The sequence below is a fragment of the Pelophylax lessonae genome (assembly GCF_965119305.1).
Source record: "Pelophylax lessonae genome assembly, chromosome: 9".
Taxonomy (NCBI): Eukaryota; Metazoa; Chordata; class Amphibia; order Anura; family Ranidae; genus Pelophylax; species Pelophylax lessonae.
The window spans coordinates 21,789,011-21,801,660 of record NC_138776.1 but is presented as its reverse complement, the minus strand read 5'-3'; the positions used below and the strand labels follow the sequence as shown (position 1 = coordinate 21,801,660).

General features: G+C 44.5%; 1 protein-coding gene across 1 annotated transcript in view; it reads left to right on the top strand.

Moving 5' to 3' along the window:
• Positions 1-11,125: 11,125 nt before the first annotated feature.
• The window catches only part of LOXL4 (lysyl oxidase like 4), a gene marked incomplete at its 5' end in the record, with an annotated part of 151,957 nt that continues 150,432 nt past the window's right edge, over positions 11,126-12,650 (top strand). The window contains one exon of the mRNA XM_082268366.1: positions 11,126-11,411. Coding sequence (XP_082124492.1) covers positions 11,126-11,411 — 286 coding nt within the window. The remainder of the gene's footprint in view (positions 11,412-12,650) is intronic.

Below are 12,650 nucleotides of genomic sequence, written 5' to 3'. Positions count from 1 at the left end.
CTTAGTTAGTAAACGCAATAACTTTTGAGCAAACCAATCAAAACACGCTTATTGTGATTTTTTTTTTTACCAAACATATGTAGCAGAATACAAATTGGCCTGAAAATTTAAAAAATTAGATTTTTACATTTTTTGGGGGGAATTTCATATAAAAAAAATGTTAAAAATATTGTTATTTTTTCAAAATAAACGCTCTTTTTTTGTTTATAGCGCAAAAAGTAAAAATCGCACAGGTGATCAAATACCACCAAAAGAAAGCTCTGTTTGTGGGAAAAAAAGGACGTAAATTTTGTTTGGGTATGGTGTCGCACGACCGCGCAATTGTCCGTTAAAGTCGCACAGCGCCGAATCGCAAAAATTGGCCCAGACGTAAGACAGCAAAATCCTCCGGTGGTAAAGTGGTTAAAGTTCCTGTGCGTGTAAAGGCAGGCGTCCCAATACTTTTGACAATATAGTGTACATATGGGGATGATATATTTGGTCTCGATTCGGGTGCATTTTCATAGGGGCTGTGTTTCACCCAAACCTGAGCTTAATCATAGCTGCCATTGTCATTCTACATTTTAAAATTTTCACCAGGATAGAAGATGATGGGGAATGCTCGTAGTGCTGGTTGTGGAATTTTTAATAAAGATTGAAAACAAAAAAGTCTCCCCAGTGGAGATATCTGTCCTGGTGTCAACGATTTAATGGGAGGTTTCCACTCATATGGGAAGACTTACTCATAAAAATCAGGCCGAGGATTTAGTTTTTCCACATTTTATCCAAAACCAAAAAAGGTTTTGGCCGTAGATACACAATAAACATTTTTTTGAAGCGAGACCCAAAACACTTTATTCCGTGTAAACGTTCTTCTTATTATTATCCATTGTAAGGCTGAGGTCACTTTGCCCAAAGGTCAGATGCTCCAATAAAAGCCTGTGTGGTGGTCCTCTTAGGACTAATACTTTGTTGAGACAATCTGGAAATGTATGCTCAACTTTACTGTTTCCTACAGTCACTCAGGATGCCGATCTTCTCATAACAATGTAGTGTTGACTTAAATCTGAAAGAAACCATCCATTCATCCATCTTCTCGTCAATCTGCTGCCCCGTCTTTGACCTTTTCCTTCGCAAAAGCTTTCTGGAGCTCCTGGTCTTTAGACTTCTAATTTGCTGCCTCCCTGCTCTTAGATCCTCTTATGTCTGAATCTGTCACATTGTATTTTAGAGATGAAGAAGTCTAGGTTGTTGATATTGTTGGTTGTCTTTGTACAAGAAGATTCATTTTCTAATACCAGTCTTCAGCAGTTTGCTCTGTTTTCTTTCTTTCTTTCCCTTGCTGTGACCACACACATAGATGAATGAACGAAGAACGTAGATGTTTTTTTCACTTTCATAGTGATGACAATTTGGGGGCGTCAAAACTTTCCACTTCATGTCATATAATGAACATTGTTATTTGATGCTGATGACAAACATTGTTCCCGAACGTAAAGCCAACACTCTACTGTCATCAACGCTGTGTATGTGCCATCCGTGACAACACAATACTATAAAAACACATATATACTGTGTATAAATATATATATACAGTATATATATATATATATATATACAGGGCTTTTTTTCTCAGGGAATAGGTGTAGGAACTCCCCCCTTTTGAGTCCTCCCTTGTCTCCCCACCCCCCACCCGCCTCTTAGCACTGTCCCTTGGTCCCCCCTTACCGACCTTCCAGTATCCGTACCAGGCCTTTTGGGTCTAATATAGAATTCTGTGTACAGAATATCTGGGAAGCTGGCCGCCGTGTCCTTAACAACCGATTATGAATGTAAACAGAGCTGCCAGAAAATAAATATTACAAAAAAAACTGTGTGGGGGTCTCTCCCCTATCTGAACCAGGCCCTTAGGCTAGGTTTCCCATTCACCAATTTTCCCTTTTTTTTTTCTCATTTCTTAGTTTATTCATTTTCTACCAAATTCCAAATTTTCGGAATGATCCGCATATGAATTGATCAAAAAACATACCTATCTGTATCAGGCACTTTGGGTCTGGTATGGATATTAAGAGGAACCCCATGCCAATTCTTTTTTGCCTTCCAAAAGGCTTGGTACGGATAGGGGAGGAACCCCCACACTGTTTTTTTCAGAATTTTTATTTGCTGGCAACTCTGTTTACATTCATAATCGGTTGTTAAGGATGCGGCGGCCGCCTTCTCGGCTATTCTTTATACAGAAGTCCAATCGGTTGATCATTTTTTGATCAATCCAAGTTCCGATGGTTCCGAAAATTTAGAATTTGTTAGAAAAGGAATAAACTAAAAATTGAGAAAAAATTGGGAAATTGGGAAATTGATTGATGGGAAACCAAGCCTAAGGGCCTGGTGCCGATAGGGGAGGGACCCCCACGCTGTTTTTTTTTCAGAATTTTTTATTTTCTGGCAATTCTGTTTACATTCATAATTGTTAAGGACACAGCGGCCGGCTTCCCAGATATTCTGTACGCAGAATTCCATACCAGACCCAAAAGGCCTGGTACGGATACGGGAGGGACCCCCACACTGTTTTTTTCAGAATTTTTATTTTCTGGCAATTCTGTTTACATGCATAATCTGTTGTTAAGGATGCAGCGGCCGGCTTCCCAGCTATTCTGTACACAGAATTCCAATCGGTTGATCACTTTTCCATCGATCCAAATGCGGATCTTTCCAAAAATTTGGAATTTGTTAGGAAATGAATAAACTAAAAAATTTGAAAAAAAATGGGAAAATTGATAGATGGGAAACCTATCCTAAGGGACCAGTATGGATTTTGGGGGGGTCCCCACCACATTTTTTAAAACAAAATTGGCATGGAGTTCCTGTTAAAATCCATACCAGACCCAAAGAGCCTGGTACGAATAGGGGAGGGACCCCCACGCTGTTTTCTTCTAAATTTTTATTTACTGGCAACTCTGTCTACATTCATAATTGTTAAGGATGCAGCGGCTGGCTTCCCAGCTATTCTGTACACAGAATTCCAATAGGTTGATAATTTTTTGATCAATTCATATGCGGATCATTCCGAAAATTTGGAATTTGGTAGAAAATGAATAAACTAAGAAATTAGAAAAAAAAATGGGAAAATCGGTGAATGGGAAACCTAGCCTAAGGGCCTGGTTTAGATAGGGGAGAGACCCCCACACAGTTTTTTTTCGGAATATTTATTTTCTGGCAACTCTGTTTGCATTCATGCTCGGTTGTTAAGGACGCGACGGCCGGCTTCCCAGCTATTCTGTACACAGAATTCCAATAGGTTGATCATTTTTTGATCAATCCATATGTGGATCTTTCCGAAAATTCATTAGAAAATGAATAAACTAAAAAATTAGAAAAAAATTAGGAAAATTGATGGATGGGAAACCTAGCCTAAGGGACTGGTATGGATTTTGGAGGGGTCCCCACGCCATTTAAAAAAAAAAAAATTGGCATGGGGTTCCCCTTAAAATCTATACCAGACCCAAAATGCCTGGTACAGATAGGGGGAGGGACCCCCGCACTGTTTTTTTAATAATATTTATTTTCTGGCAACTCTGTTTGCATTCATCATGACCGGTTGTTAAGGACGCGACGGCCGGCTTCCCAGCTATTCCGTACACAGAATTCCATACCAGACCCAAAGAGCCTGGTACGGATAGGGGAGGGACCCCCGTGCTGTTTTTTTCAGAATTTTTATTTGCTGGCAATTCTATTTACATTCATAATCGGTTGTTAACGACGCGGCGGCCGGCTTCTCAGCTATTCTTTATACACAATTCCAATCGGTTGATCATTTTTCGATCAATCCAAGTTCTGATGGTTCCGAAAATTTGAAATTTGTTAGAAAAGGAATAAACTAAAAATTTAGAAAAAATTGGGAAAATTGATGGATGGGAAACCTAGCCTAAGGGCCTGGTACGGATAGGGAAGGGACCCCCATGCTGTTTTTTTCAGAATTTTTATTTGCTGGCAATTCTATTTACATTCATAATCAGTTGTTAAGGATGCGGCTGCCGGCTTCTCAGCTATTCTTTATACAGAATTCCAATTGGTTGATCATTTTTCGATCAATCCAAGTTTTGATGGTTCCGAAAATTTGGAATTTGTTAAAAAGGAATAAACTAAAAATTGAGAAAAAAATTGGGAAAATTGATGGATGGGAAACCTAGCCTAAAGGACTGGAATGGATTTTGGGGGAGGGTCCCCTGATTTTTCGATCAATCCAAATGCAGATCTTTCCAAAAATTTGAAATTCGTTAGAAAATGAATAAACTAAAAGCATTCAGAAAAAACAAAATTTGTAACATAACGTGTCTATCTGAAACAAAACAAAACAAATGTTCTGCACATGTCTAATTGCCAGTTCTGCTGGACAGCTTTGTCTGGTAAAGGAAGTGGAAGAATAATTAATTTACTGGCTGGATAAAAAATAAAATAAAATTATGCTATGGGGTAATTTAAAAAAAATAATAACTTCTGTTATTGTTGTTGACAAATTGTATTGTATGTGCATTGAATGCGTTATTATGGAGCTAAATGACAATTAGTGGTCTTGTGATAAGCTGTCTGGCCGGCTATTTAATAATGACTTGTATCGGGTTTCCTGCCCATCCAAAACCATTACTACCTCATCTTCATCATCGCTACACTTCTGGGAGGAAAACGCTGTCATTACCGTCTTCCTTCACCCCTAATTACAATCCCCCCCCAGGGCAGATCTCCAGAGCCACTTAGATCCACTGTCCATTCATCACGGGTTGTATTGCTCCGGGTTGTAGATAGAAGAAGAGCAAATCCTTTCCACGCTTCATTTAGTGACCTTTCAGCTTTTAAGACAATGGAGATTTGAAGAAATAAAGCGTTCTGATCTCCGGTCCTGACAAATCCACTCTTCTATGGGGAGTTAATAGACCTGGAGTGATTACCGCCATGATTCCCACAGATGGGCCGTATCCCATGTGAAGGATTTCTGTTGCCAATGGCAAAGTGCTTGGGGTGGGAGTTTCTTAATAAAGCCGGCGAGAGGAAATACATTTCCTGAGACGAAAAGGCTCTAAGAAAAGGAAGAAAGTAAAAGCAGCATCATGGAGGCGATACAAAGCATGAGCATTGCTAATGCAGAATCATCGCTTCATGGTTTTATAGCAAAGAGAAATGCTAGCCATTCATGTATAAATTTTTGTTTTAAAGCGGAGTTCCACCATAAAAATTATTTTTTCACCGTCCGTTAGCTTAGATGAACCTGAAAAAGAATTGGATAATTAATATTTTTTATTTTTTTTCACTTACCTTGTTTTTATGAAAATATACTTACCTTCCTTCTTCTTCCTCCCTCTGCGGCCGCGGCCCGCGCCGTCACTTCCTCCTTGCATTGACTCCTGGGAGATGAGATGAGCGTCATCGATCCCAGGAGTCAATGTGCCTGCACCGGCCCTGTTCGTCACTTCCAGTGCAGACGCGTCATTCCCTGCTGAACAGCTTCTGGGCATGCCCAGAAGCTGTGCAGGGATGAGGCGCCTGCAGCGGAAGTGATGAGCAGGGCCGGTGCAGGGCATTCTGGGACTCCGACGTCACGGAAGAGGACACGGAAGAGGACGCTCCGGCTTCAGCTGCCCACACCAAGTATTTCTTCTAAAAGGTAAGTGAAACAGGGGACAGTTCAGAGTATCGTTGCTTAAATGCACTAGTCCGGACTGTCCCGGGGGTATTTTTAGGTAAAAAATTATTTTCAGGGTGGAACTCCGCTTTAAGAACTAGACATGGGCAGAACGCAAAAATGTGTTTAGTTTTGATTCGTTTATACATAAATTCATTTAGGTAAATTTGTTTAACCATTTGCTTACCGGGCACTAAAACCCCCTTCCTGCCCAGGCCAATTTTCAACTTTCATCGCTGTCGCACTTTGAATGACAATTGCGCGGTCATGCTACACTGTACCAAAATTACATTTTTATCATTTTTTTTCAAACAAATAGAGCTTTTTTTTGGTGGTATTTCATCACTACTGGGGTTTTTATTTTTTGCTGACAAAAAAAGACCGAACATTTTGAAAAACAAAACAGTTTTTATAGTTTATTATAAAATTTTGCAAACAGGTAATTTTTCTTCTTCATTGATGTGCGCTGATGAGGCTGCACTGATAGGCACTGATAGGCAGCACTGATGCCCACTGATAGGCGGCACTGATGGGCACTGATAAGGCGGCACTGATGTGTGGCACTGATGGGTAGCACTGAAGCGCACTGATGGGCGGCACTGAAGCGCACTGATAGATGGCACTGAAGGGCACTAATAGGTGGCACTGATAGGTGGCACTTATGGGCACTTATGGGCACTAATAGGTGGCACTGATGGGCACTGGTAGATGACACTGATATGCAGCACTAATGATGGGGCACTGATAGGTGCCACTGGTGGGCACTGATATGTGGCACTGATCTGCACTGGTAGGTGGCACTGGTGGGCACAGTTGCTCTTCCTCTTTGGGACTGATGTCCCTCTGACAGCAGCTGATTTTCTTCTCACGCTGACAGCGTGAGGAGAAAAAAAAAGCCGATTGCTGGCTACTGTTTACATCACGTGATCAGCGTTCATTGGTGTTATCGCTCTCACTCTCTCATACTGGTCACTGGAAGTTCAACATTGCCCCTCATGGCAAAGAAATCTCTAATGATCTGAAAAAAAGAATTGTTGCTCTACATAAAGATGGCCTAGGCTATAAGAAAATTGCCAAGACCCTGAAACTGAGGTGCAGCACGGTGGCCAAGACCACACAGCAGTTTAACAGGACAAGTTCCACTCAGAACAGGCCTCGCCATGGTCGACCAAAGAAGGTGAGTGCACGTGCTCAGCGTCATATCCAGAGGTTGTCTTTGGGAAATAGAGGTATGAGTGCTGCCAGCATTGCTGCAGAGGTTAAAGGGTGGGGGTATATAAACACTATTACACTAATTTTTCTACTCATTTGTAGAATTACTTTGTGCAGTGCTTCACAAGCCTCCTGAGGAAGCTTTTGAAAGGTGAAACATGTTGAGCTGAAAACACTGTACATATAGTATGACTTTTACTTATAGTGTTAACTTTATAATGTATATAAAAAAAATGTGTGATTTTTTTAAATTAAATGTTGTTATATTAATTTGTTGGCACCTTAAAAACCCCTATTTACTGTGCTCGTGAATATTCCCTCACTCCAATATTAAATAATATGTTTTGGCTTTAAACTTGAGATGCATACAGGGAACTCAACTGACTAAGGCTCCATGTACACGGGACGTTAGAAAAAACGTCCTGCAAAGCTATTTCTGACACCGGGAAAAAGCAGCTGTTAAACGTGCTTTCAGTAGCTTTTTCCATTTGCGTTATTGCACGTTTGGCCACGTTGCTTTTAGCAGCGTTTTTCTGCCTCCATTCAAAATCAATGGTTCCCTATGGGTGTGGATCCGACTTGCGGCGCGACCTGCACTGTGAGAATCTTGAGGGGGAACTCCACGCCAAAAATGGGTAAAAAACTGCGTGGGGTTCCCCCCCAGGTTCCAAACCAGGCCCTTCGGGTCCGGCATGGAATTTGAGGGTAGCCCCACGCCGAAAAAACGGCGTGGGGTCCCCCCCAAAATCCATACCAGACCCTTATCCGAGCACGCAGCCCGGCAGGCCAGGAAAGGGGAGGGGACGAGCGAGTGGCCCCACCCCCCCTGGACCACACCAGGCCACATGCCCTCAACATGGGGGGGTGTTGGTGCTTTGGGGCAGGGGGAGCTCTGCACCCCCCACCTCAAAGCACCTTGCCCCCATGTTGATGAGGACAAGGGCCTCATCCCCACAACCCTGGCCGGTGGTTGTGGGGGTCTGCGGGCAGGGGGCTCATCAGAATCTGGAAGCCCCCTTTAACAGGGGGCCCCCCAGATCCTGGACCCCCTCCCTATGTGAATGGGTATGGGTTACACTGTACCCCTACTCATTCACCACATAAAAGGCAGTGTATGGAAATAAGGACAGGAGACGTTTTGGAAAGTTTTATTAAAAATCTTCATCCAGCTCTTCTTGTCTTCTCCTCTCCGGGGTCTTCTCCTCTCCGGGGTGCTCTTTTGCTGTCGGCTGATGGCTCTTCTTCCTCCGGTCCTCCTCCGACGACGTCTCCTTGATTATGACGATCTCCGGTCTCTGCGGCTTGTTATATAGCCATTAGGGGCGTGGCCACGATGACGTCATCGGGAGGCCCCGCCCCCTCACGTCACAGAAGACGTCATATTATATGTGGCATTTCAGGGGGTCAGCAGTTTTTAAAGCGGAAGTTCCACTTTTAGGTAGAACTATGCTTTAATTCAGTTCTTCATCCGAGCCTCACTGTAGTCCACCGAGTCGGCCCATCACCCGTTACTTGTTCATTTGATGATCCAGGACCGCACCTGCTTGTGATGCTGGATCAACATCCTCTCTACTTCTCCCACACAGAAAACCCAATGCCAGTACTAATAAACTTTTAAAGTTCTCAATTCGAATTCCGACCTGTCTTGGAAAATGAAATGACATCAATGATTCAGAAAGCAGAGAGGAAATTGCCCCGGCTTCGAGAGGCACACTTCTACGGATTCCGTATGTTTATTCTGTCAGGAATTACGTAGAAATAACATAACTGTAAATTGAGTAAACTTTATGACCTTGGCACAGTTTTACTGTTTGACAAATAGCATTCGCCCCACGTTTAATGCTTTTACTTGTAGCCTGGAACTGTTTTTTAATGGCCCATCAGCCTTTCATACTTGTGAACCTTGGGTGGTCTTCTCCTGAGCTTATGTGCCCACTTATTCATCAGAACCTCTACACTAGGGGTCTTCAAACTACGGCCCTCCAGTTGTTTAGGAACTGCGATTCCCATCATGCTGTGAATGTCAGAGTTTTACAATGCCTCAAGGGACGTGTAGTTCTGCCACAACTGGCGGGCAGTAGTTTGAGGATCCGCGGGCCACAGTAGGTCCACAGTAGGGCCACAGTAGGTCAGGTGATCTCCATGATTAAAGTGATATTAAACCCTCAAATTTTTCCCCTATTTCTGTTCCTGAGGATTATTTATGCATAAAGGGTCGAATCTTTTTGTCCATTTTCACGTCTATATTTTTATTTTTTTTTGTCTGCTTTCCCAATTTCCTGTTGCCCCCCTTGATGGGTTCCCCCTTTGCAGCGCCAATCTATTTGGGGCACCCGAGCATGGGTGCTCCCATCTGTGGAACTACATCCCTGCGGAGGCACGCTAGCTGCGCCCGGCCATGGAGGATGTTGCAGCTCCGCCTCCCATGTCCTTTGTTTACCATGGGTAACCGAAGCTCTGAACTCCAGCCCAGCTTCTGCTTTGCCCCTTGTCTACAGTCCAGAAGAAGATGGGCTTGTTGGGGGAATGGGCGTGCCTGTGGGAGGAGCTGCTGCCAAGAACTCCGCACATCATCGAGCAAGCAGCTCTGACGCTGGAGAATGCGCATGCGCAACAGCGCTAGAAGTTTCGGGACATGTTGTTCTGAAAGCTCTGTGAGGGAGAATCTGGGGGCATGTTCTGTGGAGTTGCTGTGCAACAAAAAAAGCAGGGCAAACCAACGGTCAGTATATGAAAGTAAACAAGGATTTTGGCTTTATGTGCAGTGTGGAAGTATAATATGTAAAAAAAGATGATCCTTTAGAACCACTTTATGCTCCGGGGCTGAGTGAAACGCGTTGGAAAAAGTGGCCTGGATGGAGCCTGGGCTGAGGCTGTCCTACACCTCAGTGACAGACCCAACCGGGATAGGGGCTTTTGGAGGGTACTAGGGGCTAGCCCTCTACCCACTAATTATGGCCCATAGAGGGATGGCTTCCTTTGATCACAGACTTTGGATCTGCTTTTGGGGAGGGAGGATGACCACCTCCTCTCCCTGGTTCTTGGCCTGCCGCTGGGGAGGGGGGGCTGGATTCCTCCCCCTCCTTCTCTCCTGGAACTTTGATCTGCCACTGGGAAAGAAGAACCTCCACCTTCCCACCCTGGGCCCCAGGAGCCACTTGGGGTGTGGGGCAGAGGTCTTGGAACCTCTGCCTGGTTGCCAGCGCTTCAGTTGGGAGTTTGAGCTTCTCTGCATCGGCCTGTTGCTGGGAGAAGGACCGCCTGCCCTGGCTCCCTGGAGCTCGAAAAGCGCTGTGGGTACTGGGTAGAGTTTTGCTGTGATGTGCGACTTTTAGGTCTTCCTTTCCTTACTAGATGTTTTGAGCTGAGACGAGCTCTGTCCTTGTCGGCACTCATGCAAGAAGACCTGGTGGAGCCTTGAGTGCCAGTCCAGGGCCATCTTTTCCATTTGCACGCCCGGCGGGTGCCCGGGGGCCCCACTTGCCAAGGGGCCCCACACACAGGGTGGCAATTACACTGTCCCCCCCAGGCCAGTCTCCAGATTAGTTTACCTGGTGGTCTAGGGCCCCCCCCCCCCCCGCTGTCTGCCGGTGGCTCTGAGTCTCCCTGCACACTGGTTGCTAGATTGGCATCTAGCAACCAGTGACGTTCTGAAAGGACCCGTCATGCACAGCGGAGGAGGATCCTCCTCGTCGGCTAGTCCTCCTCTCTCCGCGCCTAAAAGATGGGCTCCACCCACCTCCTCCCTTCATGTGCTGTGCAGCCGTTGTGGAAGGTAAGCAGACTGCTGCAGCTGCTTGATTTTTTTTTCTCACACTCTCTCCATCGACTGTCTGTGCCATCCTTTTCCTGCCCTATATATCCTCTGTGTGTGCCATCCTACTCTCTCTCTCTCTGGGCCCCAGTGCACTGCATTGCCCGGGGGACTATAAGGCTCTTAAGATGGCACTGAGTGCTACCTGTCATTTTTGTTGTAGGTCACCAGGGTTGTCAGGTTCTCAGGAACTTACTGTCGGGGTCCTTCAATATTGCTGATAGTTTACCATTTACCATTGTGCATTGCGCCCCTAACTCTGTTTTTTACTTCCCTGATCACTGTAATCACTATAGTTATTTGATGGCCATGACAACATGCATAGTCACCTTGTAGCTCTATGTATTGCACTTCTCCTGCCCATCTAGCCATTTATTTTCTTTGTTTTTTTTTATCAGGAATATTTACAGAAATAAGCCGCCAATTAATCCCTGTGGGACAAAGTCATGAAGATCTTCCAGCGTGCTGTGTGTTTATTTGTTGGATCACTATCATGTCTAATAGACTTCTGCTGCCAACAACTCCAAGCAGGAGCGCCTCAGATCCAGCTTCGATTGGTTGGAACATCGAGAGTTCCCAACGAAGGTCGCCTGGAGGTTCTGTATAATGGTAAATGGGGCACTGTGTGCGATGATGACTTCAACCTGGAAGTGGCAAATGTGGTCTGCAGGCAACTGGGCTTTGAGATGGCCATGAACTGGGCCCACAGTGCAAAGTATGGACAAGGGGAAGGTAATGCAAAGAATTGTTTTTCGTACTATTGATATAGATTTATTCTTGTGATAAAATATGAGCAATGCAAACCACTTGGACTGTTACAAGTAATCTAGAAAGCAAAAGCATCCTCCACAAACAAACTGATTTCCTTTCTCTCTTTCACAAGTAAGCAGTCTAAGGTATTATTGTAACAATATTCTTCAAAATGCATCCCTCTCCACTATGGACATGTTGGTAAAGAGGGTCTGGTTTTGGTGCCAAAGCACAAGTCGCTCCCCCAACTTCTGGATCGGGAGGCTTTCCCCCTTAATGACCAGGCCATTCTTTGTGATATGGCACTGCGTTACTTTAACCGCTTGCCGACCGCCGCACGACTATTTACTGCGGCGGTCAGCCCCTCACAGGCAAAGTGACGTAGTACTAAGTCGCTCGCCTGTGAGGCTCTAGGGGGCGAGCGTGCGCCGTTGGAGGCGTGCTCCCGCCCCCGCTCGTTCCCTAAGCAGTCCGCGTGAGTGACCGGCGGACCCGATGTCCCCCGGTCACTCGCAATCTCCCCGTGGAGAGGGAGAAAGGCAGGCGGCTAATGTAAACACAGCCGCCTGTCATTCTCCCCTGTGTAATACCAGAGATCACACGGTCCTGCTATGTAGGATCGTATGTCTCTGTTCTTACACCACTAGCCACACCCCTTTACAGTTAGAAGCACGCCTCCGGGGACACACTTAACCCCTTGCTCTCTAATAAAGTTAACCCCTTCCCTGCCAGTGTCATTTTTTACAGTAACAGTGCATATGTATAGCACTGATTACTGTAGTAATGTCACCGGTAACCCCAAAAATGTCAGTCAAGGGTCCGATCTGTCCGCCGCAATGTCGCAGTCCCGCAAAAAAAATCGCAGATCGACGCCATTACTCGTTAGAAAAAAAAAACACCAAAAATTACATAAATCTTTCCCTTAGTTAGTAAACGCAATAACTTTTGCGCAAACCAATCAAAATACGCTTATTGCGATTTTCTTTTTTTACCAAACATACGTAGCAGAAAACAAATTGGCCAAAAAAGTTAAAAAAATTTGATTTTTACATTTTTTTGGGGAATTTCATATAAAAAAATGTGAAAAATATTGTTATTTTTTCAAAATTTACGCTCTTTTTTTGTTTATAGCGCAAAAAGTAAAAGTCACACAGGTGATCAAATACCACCAAAAGAAAGCTCTGTTTGTGGGAAAAAAAAGGACATCAATTTAATTTGGGT